Raw genomic sequence first — 22,466 nt, 5'->3', positions numbered from 1 at the left:
ATGTTTTTGGTTTTTTTATTCATTTTTATTTATTATGGTCAAGTTTATTACAAAAAAAATGTCAAATTTTACAAAATGCAAAAAAAAAAATTTGCTCAAATTCGTAATTGGAATTGTGGTCCTAAAAAGGACCGTTTTTTATATGATGTAAATGATGGAAATTTATTTGCTGGATGTATATTTGGTAACAGCTTTGGTACCTTCGGATACAGCATGTTTAGCCAATTCACCAGGTAACAAAAGACGGACAGCAGTTTGAACTTCTCTCGATGTAATGGTGCTACGTTTGTTATAATGTGACAAACGTGATGATTCGGCAGCAATACGTTCGAAAATATCATTCACAAATGAATTCATGATTGACATTGCTTTCGATGAAACACCAGTATCCGGATGGACTTGTTTCAATACTTTGTAAATGTAGATCGAAAACGATTCTTTACGGCGACGATGTTTCTTCTTTTTGTCGGTGGCTCGAACCGATTTTTGAGCTTTGCCAGATTTTTTGACAGCTTTACCAGTGCTTGGTGGGGCCATTGTTGTTGTTGAATTCAATTGATTGTTTATCGTTGATAGCAAACAAACAGAATAATACATTTTTATTGTCGAAACACGATATTTATACGATTTGAAGTGGTGTTCACAGCACCGACCAATCACATTGCGCGTTTCATCAAACAAGGCGGTGCTTAAAAAAAATTTCGCGCGTTTTTGCCAACTTCTGATTGGCTCATGCTACGAACACCACTTTTTCAGTAAAAACAAAGTATATAAGCCCAATTCGAACAAAAAAAATTTTAACATTTGAAATTTTGTATTTTTTCTCTTGCTATCGTATCTCGTATCAAAACCAAATCAACAATGTCTGGCCGTGGTAAAGGTGGTAAAGTCAAGACCAAAGCAAAGTCTCGTTCATCTCGAGCTGGTCTTCAATTTCCAGTTGGTCGTATTCATCGATTATTGCGTAAAGGCAATTATGCTGAACGTGTTGGTGCCGGTGCTCCAGTATATTTGGCTGCCGTACTTGAATATCTGGCTGCTGAAGTTTTGGAATTGGCCGGTAATGCTGCTCGGGATAACAAAAAAACCCGTATCATTCCTCGACATCTTCAATTGGCCATCCGTAACGATGAGGAATTAAACAAATTGTTGAGCGGTGTAACCATTGCACAGGGTGGTGTTTTGCCAAACATCCAAGCAGTTTTGTTGCCGAAAAAAACAGAAAAAACTGCATAAATTTCATTATCATTTCCAATCATTCATTTCACATACACATCATCATATAAAACGGTCCTTTTAAGGACCACAATTCCAATTACGAATTTGAGCATTTTTTAGCATTTTTATTTCAATAAAATTTTTTTTAACTTAAAAAAAACAATACAAATGTTTTATCGATTTTTTTTTGTTGGTATAATGTGGACAAGCAAAACAACTAAGTTTCAATGCGATTCTTCGTTATTCGTGATTCAATTTTCTTATCACGAATTTCCACTGAAATTCTCATAGAACAGGTAAGGCAAACCTATCTATCGATACACTGTGTTTGTCTCCAGAGTGTAAAAATAGCCAGAATACAAAATTTTATGGCCATAAAATCTTTTTGTATTTCAAACAACGGATTAATAATAAAATGAGCAAACAAATTCAAGCATGTAAATGAATCAAAAATGTAATTTTATTTTAAATTTAATTTTTACAAAAAAATAGCTCTAAGATCGTCAATAAAATTATGGTCCTGAAAAGGACCGTTTTGATTAAATGTGATGGGATATATGATTTGATGATTTAATGAGAATGATGATTGGTAAATGAAATTAACCGCCGAAACCATACAAAGTACGTCCTTGTCGTTTCAAAGCATAAACAACATCCATAGCGGTGACTGTTTTACGTTTAGCATGTTCAGTATATGTAACAGCATCACGGATAACATTTTCGAGGAAAACTTTTAGGACACCTCGGGTTTCTTCATAGATCAATCCGGAAATACGTTTGACACCACCACGACGAGCCAATCGACGAATGGCCGGTTTTGTGATACCTTGGATATTATCACGAAGAACTTTACGATGACGTTTTGCACCACCTTTACCAAGACCTTTACCACCTTTACCACGGCCAGACATGATTTATTTTGTTTGTTAAAAAAAAATTTTTGAAACTTAACAGCAAAAATGAAAAATCAAAAGTGAAGATTCAAAGCTGAAATGCTTCGAATTTATATACTCATGAAATGGAACCAAATCAATCATCGCGCATGCTTGTAAGTGGGCGGGAACAAACCGCGCTTTTTAGCTTTGAGCAATCTTAAGGATTTTTCGCGCGAAAATATTTGTTGACATTGAGCAGACCACACACACAATGGACTTGAATATTTTTCGGATTTTATCAAAATTCAAATCAACAAAATTCCACGTTTTTTTTTCTTCTTTTGGATAGCCTCAAAAATCAAGAACATAAACCTTCCTTTTCCCCACTGGATTTTCTTCATTTCCAAACAAATATCCAGATTTTTTTCGTCTAATTTCATACAATTTTCAATCCAAAGTTTTGATAAAAATTATTTTATTCACATTGTAATGATGATTAAAAAAAAAAATACTCAAATCTCAATCGGATAAAAATGTGGTCCTAAAAAGGACCGTTTTTTGTATACAAATGAAGGGTTAAAAAAAATGAAATGTAAAAATTTTTTTTTTAGGCACGTTCGCCACGAATTCGTCGAGCCAATTGGATATCTTTAGGCATAATGGTAACACGTTTAGCGTGGATAGCGCACAAGTTGGTATCTTCAAATAAACCGACCAAATATGCTTCAGATGCTTCTTGCAATGCCATTACGGCCGATGATTGAAATCGGAGATCGGTTTTGAAATCTTGAGCGATTTCACGAACCAATCGTTGAAATGGTAGCTTACGGATCAACAATTCTGTTGATTTTTGATAACGACGGATTTCACGAAGAGCAACAGTTCCAGGACGATAACGATGTGGTTTTTTTACACCACCGGTTGCTGGAGCCGATTTTCGGGCAGCTTTGGTTGCCAATTGTTTTCGTGGTGCCTTACCACCAGTAGATTTTCGAGCTGTTTGTTTTGTACGAGCCATTATTCGAAATTATTTTGTTGTTTTTGATACAAAATGAGATGATAACCAGACAAAAACTAAAAAACAAATGAGTAACGTGAGCCAGTTTGATCGACCCTTTTTATATGCAAAATCATCATCAACGTTGAAGGCGGAGTCATTTGAAGAAAAAAAAATTGGCGCAAAATTTAAATTTGGAGGGAAAATCATGTTTTACGGGAAATTTTCTCATCAACTTTTTTTCATAAACATTTTTTTTATTCATTTAAAAAAAAATTAAAATTCTTTCGACAAAAAATAACAAAAAAAAACAAAAAACATTTTCAACATCAAACTAAACCAAAACCTTCTGAACCTTCAGTGATTGCTATTCTAAGTGAACGATCAAAATCATCGAATGTATCATAATCCGGAAGACAAATCTGATTAAAACAAGTATGTGCTGTTGGTAATGTTCCATATGTTAATGATGATGTTATTTGAAAACGTGGATTTAATTCAGAAAATCCACCTGGTGGTAATATTGAACAACCAGTAGTAAATTGTAAAAGACGTCCAAATTCTTCATCCGAAAAATTGGCTAATGAACGCCAAAACCAATCGATAATTTTTTGAAAATCATAAATAGCACCAGTAACAACATGATTTAATCTTAAATCCGATAGGGAATAAGTGGTTGCACCACAAACCAACAGTTCAATTTCATTTTCATCAAATATACTTAATAAATTATCCGGTATTAAATCATTTAGACCTTTAAGAAATGCTGACATTTGATCTTTACATTTTATCGATAAACGATATTGTGCTAATGCATCCAAGTAACGAATTTTATTCGCTTCGGTTACACGAATATTTGAACCATTCGGTATAAGATCGACGATACGTATAAGTTTTCCATTCAGATCATATTCTTCATCACAAAAACTCAAATCCAGCGATGATGATGAACAATTATTTTCCAATATAAATTTAATTTTACTTATATAAAGATCAGGATCATCTTGTTCAAAATAACGATAATTTACCCTCAAACCAATCCATTGTGCTAAAAATGATCGACAAAAACGTGCATTAATTAAACATTTTTCATTTGGACAAAATGATGAATCCAATAAACATTTTCCAATTAATCTACCGGCAAATTCATATGCTCCGAATCTTTTACAATATGGATTAAGATGAATAAGACCTTGTTTATCTTGTTTAAAACGTATAAATAACGGTGTATCATCGTTATCGATTGACATTGATGGTTTTGGATCAAACAATGTTTTACATAATAATGTATACCATTCACGACGCAGACCACCCCAATCAATACCAATTTCACCAATAAATTCAATTTTAAATTTTTTCAACCAATCATTTGATGATCGTACTGCTTTCATTGATGAATCTAATAAATTTTCTCTTGATATTTTCAAATGAATCCGGCCAGGTAAATAATTAGTTTTTTGATGATGACGACGTACTTCGGAATAGAAAAAATCTTGTTTATCACGAAATGATTCACTACCACCAATACGATTTAAAAGAAAATATGTAAAAATTGCAACAATAATATTACGTTGTGGTGTTATTAATTCGATTGGTGTTTGTGCACCATCATCAATCATAATAAATTCTTCTGGATTTATATATGGTTCCCATTGTTTGGTGATGTTCGATTGGTTTGGTAAATCATCATCATTATAGCTGCTCAAATTTGTTGATGATGATGATGTCGATAACGGGAATAGATCCGAATTATTATGCAGATGATTATTACGTTTAAAATAAAATTTAGTCGATGGTAATAAACGAAATGTTGATAAACGTTTTGGTATAATTTTTAGAAAATATTTTTCAATTTTAAGCTGTTTTGGTGATATAAAACAAACAACATTTTTCAATTTAATTTCATTCGTTGAATCTTTTGATGATTGTTGTTGTTGTTGTTGTGATCTTGGTGGTAATAACCGTGCATTAAAATAACAACTTTTTGAATGTAATGTACATTTTTTAACAATTTCCGATTCATTTTCCGTAAGGCAAACAATATTAAAATCACCATTTTTTAATAATGTTCCTTTATATGATACTAATGCATGATAAACACCGGATAATTCAAATGCAATAATCAATACAATTCTTGAATTATCACAAATTTCTCTTTTCCAATAATAACAAGTATCGATTTGTTGTTCAGTTGATATTTCCGTGAATGTAACTTGAAAATCTTGACTTTCATCAAAATTTTTATTCAATTCACTATCCAATAAACAAAGATTACCAAAACGATCTCTTGTTTCAATAATTAATGCATGTAAATTTTTAGCAATACAAACAACTGTTGAACAGTGATTAACAAATAAAGTTTCCTATGTTGAGAAAAAATTAGAGATTAGATTATCGAGCAAAAGCCAAAAAAAATCGAGTACATACATGAGGAGAAGGTGTTAATGGTTCGAAATAAATATCGGTAAATGGTGAACCACGTAAATGTGTAAATGTATTACCGACCAGAATATTTATCGTATAATTACCGGATTTTTTCGGTGAAAAACTAACACGTGCAACGTTTGCCAATGATGGATTTAAATCACCAAATTCAATTGAACAAGGCACAACTTGTAAACCATTCGTTATATGTACCGAAAGTCTATCATCAGCAGTTATTGGATATGGTTTATGATTACGTTGATAAAACTATAAGGATGACGACCAAAAAAAATTAAACAATTAAAATAACAGCAACCAGATATAATTGATACAAACTTTTATTATAAATGTAGCTAAATTTGAAACAGTTGTCGGTGATTGCCAATCAAATATAACTTTACAATTTTGTGGTGCTAAATAGCTACCAGTGATGAATGTAAGAAAACCTGATTTACCTTCTTTATGACTAAATTGTATATTTGAGATCATTTTCCATATGATCCAAGGAATCACAATAAATGAGACTATCAAAAAACAAGAAAAGAAACAAGGAAAATTTCAATTAATAATGTCATTGTATTCGAGAAAATAATACCAGATTAGCTTACCAGATCCAAATAAAAATACGGATAAGTCTATAAACATATTCGGTGATTTATCGATATTGGTTTGATTTTGTCATGGAATAAAAATTTTTGTGGAAAAAAAACAGGATTACTATTCGACGTAAACATATGTGTGTTGACAAATAAAGTTCGGATAATATCACAGACAGAAGAAAATTGTAATTGAAGTTCGATAAAAACGAAAAAAAAATTCAAAACACAGTTTTTTTGCATAATGTAATTGAATTATTGTGTAACACCAGCGCCCAAAACATGCAATCAAAAAACAAAAAATACAGTGGTACCTCGGTTAACGACGATGATCGGGTCCTGAAAAACCGTCGTTAACCGAAATGTTCGTTAACCGAGGTACGATTTTCCATAGGTTTCAATGGAGAGCGGATAAAATTGATCCGACCTCAGACCTTGATTTCCTATTATCACCTTAAATTCTCGAAAAAAGCCATGTAATCATAATAAACTGATTATTTTTGAATTCGTTCTTATCTAGGCTAATCCATAGACTGGATCTGATAACGGAAATCATCACTTTTCGGTGATAAAAATGAAAAATGTCCCACTTCCCTTAAAAGTTTGCTTCACTGTCATAATTCTTTACCTTTTTTTCTCAAAAAAGAGTTGCAATATGTTTTAGATTGTCTAACGATGGTCACTAAAAAATCCAAATTCATTTGTTTGAAGATCATCACTAAAAAAATCCAAATTCACTTGTTCGAAGATCATCACTAACGAATCCGAATTCACTTGCTTAAAGATCATCACTAAAAAATCCAAATTCACTAACGAAGCAATGTTCTCTGACAAATCCAAATTCACTTGCTTAACGATGGTCACTAACAAATCAAAATTCACTAACCAAGCAATGATCACTGAAAAATCCAAAATTCACTTGTTTAACCATTCCAACAATGGCCAGTAAAGAATTCAAATTCACGTGTTTATAACGATTCAATTCGTTCAAAACGATTGAATTCAAAATGAAATTTTGCAAATTTTAAATCCATTCAAACCCAGGAAATTGTTTTCTTATTCAAATCCGAAATCTTTCAAAAATGAACCATATTCTCCCATAGCACTTTTTGATAACCAATCGAATTTTATTCCTTGATCGATAAGATTTGTTAAACTTTTCATTCTTTGTTGGACTTGTTTCGTTTATGAATTTGAATTCGTTACTTAGTTGAAATTGTTTAGAAAATGAATTTGGATTTTTCAGTGATCATTGCTTGGTTAGGAAATTTGGATTTTTCAGTGATCATTGCTTGGTTAGGAAATTTGGATTTTTCAGTGATCATTGCTTGGTTAGCAAATTTTGATTTGTTAGTGACCATCGTTAAGCAAGTGAATTTGGATTTTTCAGTGATCATTGCTTGGTTAGGAAATTTGGATTTTTCAGTGATCATTGCTTGGTTAGCAAATTTTGATTTGTTAGTGACCATCGTTAAGCAAGTGAATTTGGATTTTTCAGTGATCATTGCTTGGTTAGGAAATTTGGATTTTTCAGTGATCATTGCTTGGTTAGCAAATTTTGATTTGTTAGTGACCATCGTTAAGCAAGTGAATTTGGATTTTTCAGTGATCATTGCTTGGTTAGCAAATTTTGATTTGTTAGTGACCATCGTTAAGCAAGTGAATTTGGATTTTTCAGTGATCATTGCTTGGTTAGGAAATTTGGATTTTTCAGTGATCATTGCTTGGTTAGGAAATTTGGATTTTTCAGTGATCATTGCTTGGTTAGCAAATTTTGATTTGTTAGTGACCATCGTTAAGCAAGTGAATTTGGATTTTTCAGTGATCATTGCTTGGTTAGGAAATTTGGATTTTTCAGTGATCATTGCTTGGTTAGTAAATTTGGATTTGTCAGTGATCATCGTTAAGCAAGCGAATTTTGAATCGTTAGTAATCATAGCTGAATAAGGGAATTCAGATTTGTTCAACCAAAAAGAATCATTTTCGGCTAGCGATTATTATATTTGGAACTTGTAATTTTCATGAAATTTCTTGATTAGATATCAATTCTCATAAGTAGGATGTTGTCTTTGTTGAAAAAATCAAATATTTATAATAAATTATACGCAAAAAAAATCAAAAAATTGATTTTTTTAAATCGTCGTTAACCGAAAAAATCATCGTTAACTGAGGTAATTTTTTCTCCTGACCCATCGTCGTTAACCGAAAATTTCGTTAACCGAGGTGTTCGTTAACCGAGGTACCACTGTATAATCAAAACAAATGACGAACGAATATCTATATAATAAACACGAGAAGCGAAGCTTCTCGAGAGTGTCGTGCACAGAGAAATGTGTTAGCAAATGCAATTAGCAGAGAAATGTGTTAGGAAAATTGACAAATGTGTTAGAAAGGGTCTGCAGAAAAAGTCAATGTGCGCAACATCGTGCGCAACATGAATGGCCTCGGGATAGAAACAATTGTTAACGCTTAGGCCCCGGTCTCATTGTAATGGGACTGCGGCCTTAGAGAAAAATTATGGTTTGCAAAAAAATCTCAATAGGAAAAAATAGCAAAAAAATGGAAATATTCAAATATAATTTAAATTTGGTTTAAGCAGGTTAGGTTAGGTTTGTGCAATTAGGTTTTCCGGGAGGAACTAACTAAAGCGCCAATATTTGTGGCTATTTTTGGCGATTTTCTCCACTATTTTTCTTGGACCGATTTTCGGTGAGACCCGAAACAAATGGATAGAAAACAAATAAATAATTGGATCGAATCCCAAAAGAACAAAACTTCAGCCAAAGATTTGGGCGATGGGCGGCGTAGCCGCTCATCTGCCAGAATCTACGGGCTGAAGCAAGTGTGCGTGCTGCTGGCCAAAGGCCAGCAACACACACTTGTCTATATAATAAACACGAGAAGCGAAGCTTCTCGAGTGTGGTGCACAAGAAATTGTCGTTAACAGAGAAATGTGTTAGGAAATTTTTAATACACAAATGTGATAGAAAGGGTCTGCAGAAATAGTCAGTGTGCGCAACAGTCTGCGCAACACGAATTGCCTCGGGATAGAAAAAATTGTTAACGCTTAGGCCCCGGTCTCATTGTAATGGGACCGCGGCCTTAAGCAGGTTAGGTTAGGTTTGTGCAATTAGGTTTTCCGGGAGGAACTAAGTGAAGCGCCAATATTTGTGGCTATCTTTGGCGATTTTTTCCAATATTTTTTTGGACCGATTTTCGGTGAAACCGAAACAAATGGATAGAAAACAAATAATTGATTGTATCGAGTGAATAAATAGTTGGATCGATCGCAAAAGAACAAAACTTCAGCCAAAGATTTGGCAGATGGGCGGCGTAGCCGCTCATCTGCCAAAATCTACGGGCTGAAGCAAGTGTGCGTGCTGCTGGCCGAAGGCCGGCAACACACACTTGTCTTATTAATAAACACGAGAAGCGAAGCTTCTCGAGAGTGTCGTGCACAAAAAAATGAAGGGCAAGAGAAATGTGTTAGGAAATTTTTAATACACAAATGTGATAGAAAGGGTCTGCAGAAAAAGTCAATGTGCGCAACAGTCTGCGCAACACGAATTGCCTCGGGATAGAAACAATTGTTAACGCTTAGGCCCCGGTCTCATTGTAATGGGACCGCGGCCTTAAGCAGGTTAGGTTAGGTTTGTGCAATTAGGTTTTCCGGGAGGAACTAAGTGAAGCGCCAATATTTGTGGCTATCTTTGGCGATTTTTTCAATATTTTTTTGGACCGATTTTCGGTGAAACCCGAAACAAATGGATAGAAAACAATAATTGATTGTATCGAATGAATAAATAGTTGGATCGATCGCAAAAGAACAAAACTTCAGCCAAAGATTTGGGAGATGGGCGGCGTAGCCGCTCATCTGCCAGAATCTACGGGCTGAAGCAAGTGTGCGTGCTGCTGGCCAAAGGCCAGCAACACACACTTCTGTAATCGATAAAAATCGATATCTATGGTATGTATGTTTTTCATACTTTGAAAGTAGCAAATCAAAAAAAAAATATTCAAAAATTCAGACATGCGTTATTGTTACGCTTGTTGTTTTCAACAAAAAAAAAAAAAAAACAACAATGTCGAATTGGACGAAAGAAGAAAAAAAAAGCGCGCGCGTTAACCATTAGCGCATGCGTTATTCGAATGTTTTTTTTTTCGTTTGTTTGCACAAAGACGCCATTGATAAAAATGAAATATATTGCCAATTTTATACAATGATATTTACTGCTGCTGCTATACCACTACCACCATTATTGTGTTTTGCTCATAATATATGATTCTACTCGCAGCTTTGTATGCCTCCATGTTTGTTACTGGCGCTTTTTTTTTCTAACCGACATCCATCCAAAAATCCAATCGAACCAACAAACAAAAAAAAGTGCCGACAATTAACGAAAATACGGCTACAGAATTTATTTGTTTATATTTTTTTTTTTGAGAAAATTCTATCAAAATCATCTGTTTTTGGGTATGTTTTTATCAAATCAATTGAATTTAACTTAAAATCATTGATCATTTCTTTAGGTTTGTCAACTCTGATCGATTCATTCATTCATTCAACGAAAATCATTTTTCTGAACGAAAATTTTGTCCGAAATAATTTGTTTTTTTCTTCTTCAAATCAATCAAGGATCCTAAAATAAGCCAACAAAACAAAAAAAATGGCCGAATTAACATCAACTAGTGACAGTAAATATAAATTAGGTGATTTAGTATGGGCAAAAGTAAAAGGTTTTAATTATTGGCCTGCTACAATCGTACCGGATGATCAAGTAAAAAATAATCGTAAAATAAAAAATTCATATTTAGTACGTTTTTTTGGTTCAGAAGATTTTGGTCGTGTTACTGAAGATAATATTAAACCATATGAAGAATTTCGTGAACAATTTTCTAGTGGACCAAAAAAATCTAAATCATTTAAAATGGCTTGTGAAAAGATTGAAGAACAATGGTCAAAACAAAAAGGAACAACAACAACAACATCATCAATTACAAATGTTACATCAACAACACCGGATAATAGTTCAAAATTTACAAATGAAGTTTTTAAATCGAAAAAAGTAACAACTATAAATAGTCCATCATCATTAACACGTGACTATAGTCGTACACCGTTTAAAAAAGAAAAACGTAATTTTGAAAATTCAAATGAACAAGAAACTACTGTTGTTACTACGGGTAAAAAACCTGCTTCAGCTTCGGCTACTTCGGTTTCAAATGCCGAATCAAAACGAATGAAAACTGCTGCTGCTGCTGTACAATCATCATCATCACCTGTTCATGAACAAAATATTCCGCTCAAATCTGAACAACCAAAAATTACAACAACAAATAATGCTTCAAATAAACAAACAAATATTGTTTCCGAAATGAAATTGGTTAATAAATCGAATAGATCAAAACCATCAAGTTTAAAATTTGGTTTTATTGGACTTGGTAAAATTGGACAAAATTTAGCAAAATTATTGATTGATTCTGGACATGAATTAACCATATGGGATCGTACACCAAATAAATGTAAAGATTTTGAAAAATTAGGTGCTAATACGGTTAAAACACCGGGTGATGTTGTTCGTGAATCGGATATAACATTTTCCTGTTTAAATGATTCAAATGCATCACAATCAATATTTTTCGGTAATTGTGGTATATCGAATGAAATTGATCCAACAAAAGGTTATGTTGAACTAACATCAATGGATTATTCAATTTCAATTGAAATTGATAATTGGATTAAATCAAAAGGTGGTCGATATTTGGAAGCACCATTATTATTATGTTCATTACCAGAACAAATTGAACAAGGCAAAATGATGGCATTAGTTGCCGGTAATCGTTCATTATTTGATGATTGTAGTTCATGTTTTGAATCATTTAGTTCACATGTATATTTTCTAAGTGAAAATGTTGGTGTTGCATCGAAAATGAATGTTATGATGTCTATTTATTATTCAAATCAAGTTGCCGCATTAATGGAATGTACAACATTAGTTGAACGTCTTGGACTAATTAATAAAGATTTTATCGATATTATAACAAAATCACCATTAAATTCACAATGGATTGAAAATAATTCATCATCATTAATCGATATGACATTGATACGTGATATACCAATGGATCATATACGTAGAGATTTAGGTTATTGTTTAAAAGATGCTAATCATCGTTCATTTCCAACACCAATGACATCAACAGTAAATGAAGTTTTAAAACAAAAAAAATTACATTTTTATTAAACAAAAAGCAACAAAGAAAAAAAAGTAGCAAAAATGACGACAAGAATGTTATTTTGATTTTTTTTTAAATTTACAAGCATCACACACACACATTAACATTAATATTAATATTAAAAACATCCATCATCATCAATTTTTTTCATATTTAATAATTAAAAAAAACGAAAATTATAAACTTATAAAATTATAATATAATATTCATTATTCATACGCACCTGATTCATTCATTCAATTCATTAATATTTTAATTTGTAATGCTTTTTTTCGCTACATTTATTCATTTTGCTACATTTTCATTTATTCATGAATGATACACTTGTAATACACATTAATTACAACAACCAGGATTATAATTTTTTTTTTCTTTTTTGGTCATAAAAAAAACTTATTTTATTTTATTTTCGAATCAAAGTTCAAACAAACAAAAATACTTTTCCTCTTTTATTTATTTATAATTTGAAAATTTTAATTATAAATTTTTTTTTTGAAATTACAATCATTTTACATCTGGGTTCTTGTTATTATTCGGTCGATATCATCGATTTGATTCATGAATTTCAACATTCAATTTCGATTTCTTCTCTCACTTTTCGCTGATTCTTATCTTTTTGATCAAATATTGATTATTTTTCTTGGTTGGTTAGTTGGTCGGTTGAACGAAATGAAATTGATTGATTAAACACACTACCGTTGGCCTAAATCTATCATCATCATTGTATTGTTGGAGATTTTCTCTATAATGAATATTGAAGGGAAAGAGAGAAAGTTTTTCCATCTCCAGAAAATGATTCTTTTGAAATGTTTTGTTTGTTTATTTGATAAATTAGATTCTCAAATGTGTCATACTTGTCCATTAAATTCATTCCACATTAAAGATGAAAAACATTTTTGGCTTGAAAGACTTCTTTTCGTCTTAATTAAATTGAATTTCTTTACTTTAATTATTGCTGTTGTTGTTGTTCTTTGTTCATTTTCTTTAGATTGTTTATCGGATGAAAGAAAGCAAAAAAAGAAAAAATTTGTTATTCAAGAATCCCGGCAAATTTCTTGCCAGTATTTTTCTCTCTCTCCAAAATGATACATAATCACAACAACAGCCAACAATCAATATTCTTTATTTTTGGAAGAAAAAATTATCTGATCTGTAAAAATCAAATCAAACTTCTTCTTTATTATAATTTAATTATAAACATTCATAGTTTTTCTGTGTGTGTGTTTGATATTCATTGTAGCGAGAGAGAAATGTTTCCAGAATTTACAGAATCTTCAAACATTACTTAGTTATATTGAATCAAACGATAAAAAATTAGATTAAAACTTGACAGTTTTTTTTTGATATTACACTCTTATTACATCTCAATTTTCTTCTTCTTCCTTTATCTTAGTTTAGTTAAATTTTTCAACCAACTACTTTCAGTAATCGACCGGTACTGCAAAGAAAAAAAATCTAATTTACTCACTTGCTACACTTAGAACAGACAAAAAAACCCATTAAGGTATGAACTTTTTTGGCTACTTTAATTTGTTTTTCACAATGTGTCTGGCATTTTTTTCTTAAAATCATTATTTTATCAAAATGAAGCACCAGTGTGATACAGTCAGATTGAAAATACCCACCAAATGTGTATGACACACACACACAGAGATATTTTGAATAAAAAAACGAAGAAGAAAAACATCCATTCCTGTGAAACAATATAAAAACACCCGTGTTTGTGTGTGTGTGTGTCGTTGGGTAATATAATGGAATCAGAGAAAACGATACAGAAAAATTTTAACAATGTTTTGAAGAACATGGAGAGAGAGAATGAATAACACTTGAATATTTTCAACAACAACAACGAAGACGATGAAGTTGAAAGAAAAAATTCATAAAAATTCTTGTCGCAGTCATTATTATTATTATCTTTATTATTATCTAACATAAACACACTTCTCAAGGCACTCAAACACACATCTGGAATGAAGTGCAATGCAGAAAATTGAAACGAAGAAAGAAAAATAGCATCCATAAACGAAAAAAAGAATTTTTCTCTCAACATCATTATCATCATCATTTTGGCTACATTTTTGTTTGGTTCATTTTCATTTCCTGACCTTCTGAACACCTACATTCTTTCGTTTATGACCATTTTGTCCAAATGTTTAGTTTGTGTTTGTGTGAAAAGAAAATAAAAAATTCAAAAAAACATTTTCGTTTTTCCAATTTCGGAATTCATTCTTTAAATGTTTGTAAAGAATGATATCTTTACTGTGTTTTTATTTGGTTGTTTTGTTTTGTCCAGAAACATTTACAATTCGTTTTCCGTAAATGTTTCTTCATTCAATTTCTTTATTACATTTGTCTGAACCAAGGTGAGAATATATTTTGGACAAACATATACACCCGTACACACAACCAGAGTGTTAAAAAAAGTTTATATCCCATATATGATTCTAATTTGAAATTCTTGAATTTAAGAATTTTTAAATAATTTATTGCTGGAAACATTCTCTCATTGTGGAGTGTTTTTTTTTTTTTTGAATAATAATCCCTGTTCGACTGTCTTTGAAAACAGCAACAACAACAATATTTACGTCAAAGCTTATTCCTAAGTACGAAAAAAAAAGATCAAAAAAAACATCATCATTTTTTCTCAAGGAAAAATGTCAAAAGGAAAGAGAAAAATTCTTATTATAATTCAATTTTGGAAAAATAAATAGGTAGAGAAACTTTCCGGGAAATTTTTTTTCTACCTTGAATTATGTAAAATTACTTGTTATCATCATTTAGTAATTCAAAACACGTAATCAGATATTCAAACACACACACTCGCACATACACAATTGACATTATCTCATTAGATATTGGATACATTAAGAAAAATTGATGAGAAAAGTGATACATTTACAGATAATAAGCTACTAATATTACACACACACAAAGTGAACATGAACTAAACCAGAAAAAATGAAAAAAATGAACAATGTTAATCAAGCAGAAATGAAAAAAAAAAATTCATAGAAGATTCATGAACAAAAAGAAAACCAAAACCAGAAGAGAAAAAAAAAAAGATTGATTGAGATGGATGGATTATCATTATTATTATTATGGGTTGCTGCTGTCGAGAAATAATCATAAAAAAAAAATTTGCTACATTATTTTTATGAGAAAAAAAACTTTTTTATGAAAAACTGCTACTGAAGATTCATAAAAGCAAATTGAATTTCGAGTTTTTTTTTCGCTATTTGGCCATCTCGGAAAAAAAATGAGTAATCGGGTCTTTTTCGGACCAGTAAAAAAACAAGAAAATAAAATAACCATATAATGGACCATCATTGAATGATATGAATGAATGATGATGATGATGATGGACAAATTTGATCAGTGTAATTCGGTTTTTTTGATATTCGTGGTTTGTTGTTTTTATGGTGGAAAAACATACAGAAAAAAAACTTTCTCTCTCTCTCTCTCGGTTCTTGGTTCTTGTAGCCAAAGAAACCGAATAATAATTTTAAATTAATGATGATCATCCTTGTTTTGTTTTTGGAAACGTGATGACATAACATTTTTGTTTTTGTTTTTTGTTGCAATCAAACATAAACCAAACGAAAGAGAAAAAACAAACAAATTCAATTTGATTTGAATCTAATTCTTTACAGCATTTTCGGTATCTTTCACTCTCTCGATTGAATTGATCAATTCAAATCACATTAATTGTATTTGTTTCTGGATAAACAAAAAACATCAAGAATGTGTTTGTGGTCTGATTACTAACAAGTTTTTTCATCATCGTAATCATCATCATGTTCAACATCTCACCCAGACAGACAGAATTGATTTTTTTGCAGCAAAATATTCCATTTGCTACAATATGTAGTAAATAACTGCTATGAACTTTAAACTTTGTCATTATAAACTTTAGTCATAATGAAATTGAAATATGAAATTGCTGGGGAAATTCTTCAATTGATCCGGAATTTTCATTGGAAAAATAATAATGAAAATTTAAAACAATTGAAACATTCTGAATGACAGAATATGAATTTTTTGTTTTTCAATCATATTTGGTCAACAACCAAAAATAATCAAACATTCCAACCAAATCACTATCGAGATTCTCTGAAAATTGTTCAAAAAGAATTCCATTCGTAATTCATCAACAATGTTGGCGACGAAAGAGAAAGAATATTCTGCAAATATAAGCAGAAAAATTCTTTTGTTTTGAAATCAATAAATTTTTTGTTGAAAACAAAAAACAAAGAAACAAAATGTAAATATTGTTTATTTGAAAAAATTTCTTTGAAATGAAATTTCTCACAGATTTTTGCCGATTCACTGTAGTTTGTTTGTTTATTTATTGTTTTTGTTATTTGCCGAAAAAAAACAACAGAAACAAAAAAAATCGATCAAACCACATTGAATCAGAGAGAAAATTTAATCACACAAAAATCGATTGATCAGCTGCTGCTATTCAATGTAAATCAAATTAAATGGACAAGAAACGAAAAGAAATTCTTTATTTTCACTATTTTAATTGAATTTTCGGAATCAAACCGAACGACAGTGAAATAAGAAAATAGAAAATGGAAATGAAGAAGATTTGAAAGTAAGATTTGTTTGTTTGGAGAATGAAAAAAAAGCGAAAACAAAAGAAGAGAAAGATCTCATTGAAAAGAAAAAGGTAGACAAAACTTCCATTCAAAGTTTCAATTAAACACTTCACTCTCCAATTCAATTCCTCATTGATTTTAAGTTTAACTTCATTTCGAATGTGTGTGTGTGTGACAAACACATTTGAAATTGAACAAAGTTTGATTCAGTAAAATGAATATCACAGTTTGGAAATAATCAATTCATTCATTCATTTGGTTTTACAAGAAAATTTTCCGGAAAGTTTTTTTTTCTTTGTAAACTTTTCTTTGATTCTATAACAAAAAAAAAATTGCTAAAGATAACAGAATTTCCCATTATATGATTAAAAAGAATTCTATTGTGTCTCACTTTTTCTTCCGTCCGTTTCTTGCTTGTTCCGGATACAGGAATCAAGATTTTGGAGAAATTTTCCGGGAAACAAAAAAAAACTTTCGACCTTTATCGAACATCATCATTATTAATGTTTTTAATGTTTAATGATTTTTTTTTTTGCTACTTTTTTTCCAATTAGTAACAGTGCAAGAACATCTTTACAGTGAAAACAAAAAAAAAACATAAACCAAAGCAAAAAGCAAAATAGAAAAACACGAACACAAACACAGTTACAGAGAGAAAAAACTAATAAGTGTCAATCACTAATTGTTCACCAAATATACCGTCGTCAGTCATTACTGTTTTGTTTTTTATTTTTCATTAACATTCATGTTTTATTCACTAAAAAAAACGAAAATTCTTCATCAAATATTGATTAGCAGAATTTTGTTTTTTTCTTCTTTTATGCTTTTTTTGCAAAAACATTCTTGAGAAAAATGTTTTTGCAAAAAAAAGAAGGAAAAAAATTGATGATGATGATGATGATGATATGATGATGATGTATGATTGAATGATCATTTTGGAACAACAACTTTTGTTCTCCAAAATGATGATGATCATCATCAATTTATTGTCATTCGATGAACAATGAGAATCACGAATCGAAAAAAAAACTTGTCCAATTTTTTTTTTGAATTCTGATGATCGATGTTTGATGATGATGCTCGTTTGTCGTTTGTTGTTGTTGTTTATCGACAGAATCGAAGAAGAAAAAAAAATAAAATTTTTATTATATGCAAATCACGTTTTGTTTTGTTCATATCAATATGAAAACAAGGAGAATTTTTTGCTGTTGTTTTGTTTTCAAGAATCGAATCGCAAATTGCTTTTTTGCTTTTTTTTTGGAAAAAAACTAACAAAAATCTGGAGATTCTTTGCTCGCTGAAAACCCGGCCTAATGAAGATTCTAATTAATTAATTAGATTAGTTAATTAGAGAGAAAATATATATCATTACATTTTCCACCAATATTTAATGGTTTTGATTTTGGTTGAATCATTATTTTTGTCCAGGGTAATTTTTTTTTTTTGTTGCCTAAATTTAGTTAATTAATCAGATTTAGTTTTAGTTAATTAATTGATGAAAAAAATTCAAATCCTTTGCTTTTGATTTTTGATTCTTGATTCTCGATTCTTGATTCTTGATTTCTGATTCTTGATTCCTGAATTCTGTGATTTTCAACCAGAGAAAAAAAATCAAACAAACAAAAAAAACAAATTCTGTACAGCCCACACACATAGTTATTATGTTTTTGTTGTTGTTGTTAATGTTGTTTTTCTTTACTAAAAAAAATTCTTCTTCAATGTCGATCGAAACTAACCGAAAGTCAATTTAGTAAATTACATATTACAGATCGACCCTGGTTACTATACTTATAATCATCATCATCATTATCATTATCATTAGCTAATTTATTATTATAAATGAATGAAAAATATTGCTTGCCTAATAACAAAAATGATTATCCCAATCAGTTCAGTTCAGTTCATTTCATAAGGTTATGTAATAAATAAATAGGATTAATCAACGTTTTTTCGGGCTGTTGTTTTGTTTCGTTTCACTTTCATTCATTCAGTGAGTGTTTCAGTGTTGAAAGAATATTCTCTCTTTCAGAATAAATTCATTTAATGATTATAAATATTGAATTCTCAGCTGGGAAAACAAGTGAAAAAGTGATGATGGTAATATATTCATTTACTTTCAGTGAAAGTAAAACAAGTTCATTCATTCATTCATCATCAATATTTGATCTGTATTTTTTTTTTTTTTTTTTTTGGGAAAAGTTTGACAAACTTTTTCCAAAAAGAAAAAAACTCATTACATTTTCAATATTGAATAGTATAGTGAACAACAACAGCAAAAACTTTCCAAGGAATATTGTTTACATCAAAATTAGAAAATCCAGAAAGTTTTTTTTTTGTTTTTGTTTTTTTCGAAAAATATATTTGAAAAACAAAACAAAAAAATGAATTAAAATTTATCATTTTTCTGGTTTTCTGAATTGGCCAAACAGCCATGGATTTTTTTTTTTCGCTTTTTTCAACCAGGATTTGTCATCATCATCATTATCATTCATAAATCATGAATGGTGTTTTCCTATAGAAATCTATCGATGTGAAAATTCCAAATTTTCGACACTTCTTTTTTCTTTTCTGGAGTGTTTTTCGTTGTTTTTCGCTCGTTGTCGACCTTCGATACACCATCACAACTAGCAACCAAAGAATACCCAAAAGCTAAATTAATCATCATTTCGATCGATCGATCGATTGACCAATACGGTTATTTTTGGATGGTGGTGGGCAGTTTGGTTTAATGATAATCATGATGATGATGATGATGATGATGATGATGAAAATTAATTGATCGAAAATAATGATCACCAACCCAACATCAACAACCAAACAACAACAGTGGACAAAGGAAAAAATCATATTTCTTTTTAGTTTTTAATGACAAATAACACACACACAAACACACAAATCTAGAAAGTTTTTTTCTTCCTTCTTTTTTCTTTTACAAACTTTTTTTTTTTTTTTTGCTTTTTTGGGTTATTATATAATTGGACAGAAAGAAAGACCAAGAGAAAAATATTTATAATTAATCGATTGATCGATTTTTGTGTGGATTTTTTCATATGTTTTTGGGGTTTTTCATTTGGGGGTTTTTTCGTTTCGATAATAAATGATTATTAATGAATGGTTAATGATTATGTTGGAAACAGAACAAAACAAAACAAAAACAAAAAGTTTGCTACATTTTCATTTTTACTTTGTTACTTATTTTCATTACGAATGCAAAAATTTGATAAATAAACAAAAACAGAGAAATTACGTTGTTTAATTTATTATGTCAATCATAATGGTATGTAGTTAATTTTCTTTTCGCTACAATTTTGAAGAAAAAAAAATTTATGAAAACAATTTTCATTTTTCGCTACAAATTTGAATTTTTGATTATTTTTTTTGTTTTCAATTTTGATGTTTTTATTTTTTTTTTTTTTTTTTTTTTTGAAAGAGAAAATTGAATTTGCAAACGAAAAAAAAAACTGACAACCAACCAACCAAACAAAAAAAAATTTAATTTATTTTCAGAAAATTTCCGGAAATTTGCCAATGATTTTAGGCTAATTTCAAACAAAATGAGCCAAAAGTATAAAAAAATGAGCGAAATATTCACCCAGACATCCAAGTTGTGTGTTAAAACAAAAAAAAACATCGACAGACAGACAGAAACAGAGTAAAACATTAATCGATTCTTCAATCAACAATCAGGACTAAATGGATCAAACAGAATTTTTGACGTTGCTAACAACGATAACGATGAAATTTTGTTTTTGTTTGAGTAAACAGAAAAAAAAATCTTTGCAAAAACAAACAAACAATCTTATTCAAAAGAATATTCTTTCAATTTGTGATTTTATTTTGGGTGAAAATCAAATGGATTAACCAAACAAACAAACACTGAGATTCTCGAAACGTCAAAGTCAATTTTTTTCGGTAAAGATTTTTTCTGAATTTGAGATGTTGAGGAAGCAGACAAGTAAATGAAAAAATTTCGGCTATTTTGACTGTCATGGCCCAATTTGGCTTTTTTTTTTGTTTTGAAAAAATGAAATTAAAAAAAAAATCTTTTTGAAAAACTTACATTACAACCAAGCAGAAACGGGCATATATTATTTACATGTTTTTGTTTGTTTGTTTGTCAATCAAAATATATTTTTTAATCGTCGATGATGTCCACTTCCAGGGCGTTTCATTCATTCATTTCATTCCTATGACACTATTTTGACATTGATTGAATTTTTTTGTTTCGGTTCCGCGTAAAACGATTTTCACAACAACAACAGCAACAAAATCGACATTTTTTCCAGAAAAAAAACAACGATAATAACACGGTGCACCATCAAAAAGGAATTTTTTTCATTGTTGTTGTTTTCTCATCAAATCACTGGAAAAAAAACATTGAAATTTCATTTTTTTTTCGCTGGAATTCCGTCATCATCATCATGTTCTTTGATTGAAAACAGCAGAATATTCTGTAAAAAAACAGAATCGGAAAATGTTGTTATTTTGAAATGAAACACTGTGCGCTGCAAAGTTGCTTCACACACACACTAAACTGAACTGAACAATCAAAAAACGAAATGAGATGAAAATTCATGTGAACCACATGTTTCAAATGCAAAATATAAATGCGCACGCGCAACAAGAATATTCTTTGGTTATATAACATCATCACACCGTCATTTTCTCGAAGAAATTCTTCAAACAAAAAAAAAAAGTTACCTTACGTTGTTACCGATGCGCAAAATGTATTTTTTTTTTTCTTTATCGTTTGATAAACGATTCTATTTTTTCCATCATCATCATCATTGTTAACAATGATTTTTCAGTACAGTGTATTTCATGATCATGGGCAATGGCCTAATAAAAAAAAATGATTCTTTTTTTTTTCCTTTTTTTTCAAAAAAGAAAAAAAATGAAAAAGGTGTCGAAGGTGTGTGTGTTCATTTGGGTTAAAAAAACAACATGAACGCACAAGAAAGAAAAAGCAAAAAGGAAATAAGAAACAAAAGAAGCTCACTGAAAGAGAGAGAATCTCACTGAGAGAATGTCATTTGTCAAAATAAAATTATTATATGGCTGTTTTTGTTTGGTTGTTTGTTTGTTTTGTGGATCATTGTCAGATGATCAGGTAAAAAAAAAGGTATTTTTTGCTTGTTTTGCTTCATTGATATCCATTTTACCCGTACAAACTAAAAAACGAAGCAAACAATAAAAACGGAAATTCGGTTTCGGGCTAAACTAACTAGTGTAGTTTATGTTTATGTTTGAATATCCGGTGGATTATATAAATTTCATTTCGTTTCGTTTTTGTATTTTTTCTATTCTGCTAATTGATTATCTTGGTTTACACATCACCAGAATCGGAATCATCAGAATCAGGATCAGGATTATTTGCATTTGCTGATGATGTTTTTTTTTCCATTCTGGTTTATTCATTTCTCAATAATGTACATGCATCACAGGAATCACACACACACACACACACACACAGAATCTAATAAATACAGTACACCAGAAACACCAGAAAACAAAAATC

General features: G+C 30.4%; 6 protein-coding genes across 7 annotated transcripts; 2 read left to right on the top strand and 4 right to left on the bottom strand.

Annotated features, from left to right (window-relative positions):
- Nucleotides 1-3: 3 nt before the first annotated feature.
- Nucleotides 4-612, bottom strand: LOC142645466 (histone H2B-like). Its single transcript, XM_075821699.1, has one exon. It carries the CDS (start codon nt 595-597, stop codon nt 163-165), a length of 435 nt encoding a protein of 144 aa, XP_075677814.1. The 5' UTR covers nt 598-612; the 3' UTR covers nt 4-162.
- Nucleotides 613-786: 174 nt separating this feature from the next.
- On the top strand, nt 787-1,361 carry LOC142645468 (histone H2A). Its single transcript, XM_075821706.1, has one exon. It carries the CDS (start codon nt 862-864, stop codon nt 1,234-1,236), a length of 375 nt encoding a protein of 124 aa, XP_075677821.1. The 5' UTR covers nt 787-861; the 3' UTR covers nt 1,237-1,361.
- Nucleotides 1,362-1,656: 295 nt separating this feature from the next.
- On the bottom strand, nt 1,657-2,206 carry LOC113798445 (histone H4). Its single transcript, XM_075819536.1, has one exon. It carries the CDS (start codon nt 2,127-2,129, stop codon nt 1,818-1,820), a length of 312 nt encoding a protein of 103 aa, XP_075675651.1. The 5' UTR covers nt 2,130-2,206; the 3' UTR covers nt 1,657-1,817.
- Nucleotides 2,207-2,551: 345 nt separating this feature from the next.
- LOC142646025 (histone H3) lies at nt 2,552-3,212 on the bottom strand. The gene has a single exon (XM_075823851.1). It carries the CDS (start codon nt 3,109-3,111, stop codon nt 2,701-2,703), a length of 411 nt encoding a protein of 136 aa, XP_075679966.1. The 5' UTR covers nt 3,112-3,212; the 3' UTR covers nt 2,552-2,700.
- Nucleotides 3,213-3,322: 110 nt separating this feature from the next.
- LOC113796466 (apoptosis-resistant E3 ubiquitin protein ligase 1) lies at nt 3,323-21,483 on the bottom strand. Of its 2 annotated transcripts, XM_075823846.1 has the most exons (5): nt 21,009-21,483; nt 6,123-6,149; nt 5,851-6,038; nt 5,518-5,781; nt 3,323-5,453 (listed from the first exon to the last, which is right to left on the bottom strand). In XM_075823846.1, exons 3-5 carry the CDS (start codon nt 6,001-6,003, stop codon nt 3,420-3,422), a joined length of 2,451 nt encoding a protein of 816 aa, XP_075679961.1. In that variant the 5' UTR covers nt 6,004-6,038; nt 6,123-6,149; nt 21,009-21,483; the 3' UTR covers nt 3,323-3,419. The 2 variants fall into 2 exon arrangements, with proteins under 2 accessions (XP_075679961.1, XP_027202546.2); XM_027346745.2 differs by lacking the exon at nt 21,009-21,483 and having other exon boundaries at nt 6,123-10,058.
- On the top strand, nt 10,397-12,851 carry Ndf (Nucleosome-destabilizing factor). The gene is made up of 2 exons (XM_075825257.1): nt 10,397-10,584; nt 10,641-12,851. Exon 2 carries the CDS (start codon nt 10,778-10,780, stop codon nt 12,353-12,355), a length of 1,578 nt encoding a protein of 525 aa, XP_075681372.1. The 5' UTR covers nt 10,397-10,584; nt 10,641-10,777; the 3' UTR covers nt 12,356-12,851.
- Nucleotides 21,484-22,466: the final 983 nt, after the last annotated feature.

This window comes from Dermatophagoides pteronyssinus, unplaced genomic scaffold (genome assembly GCF_027571235.1).
Source record: "Dermatophagoides pteronyssinus isolate colony J.1.1.1.1 unplaced genomic scaffold, Derpt_VIB-CSIC_2022.12 sq0001, whole genome shotgun sequence".
In the NCBI taxonomy this organism is placed as follows: Eukaryota; Metazoa; Arthropoda; class Arachnida; order Sarcoptiformes; family Pyroglyphidae; genus Dermatophagoides; species Dermatophagoides pteronyssinus.
This window is presented reverse-complemented; position numbering and strand designations above follow the sequence as displayed.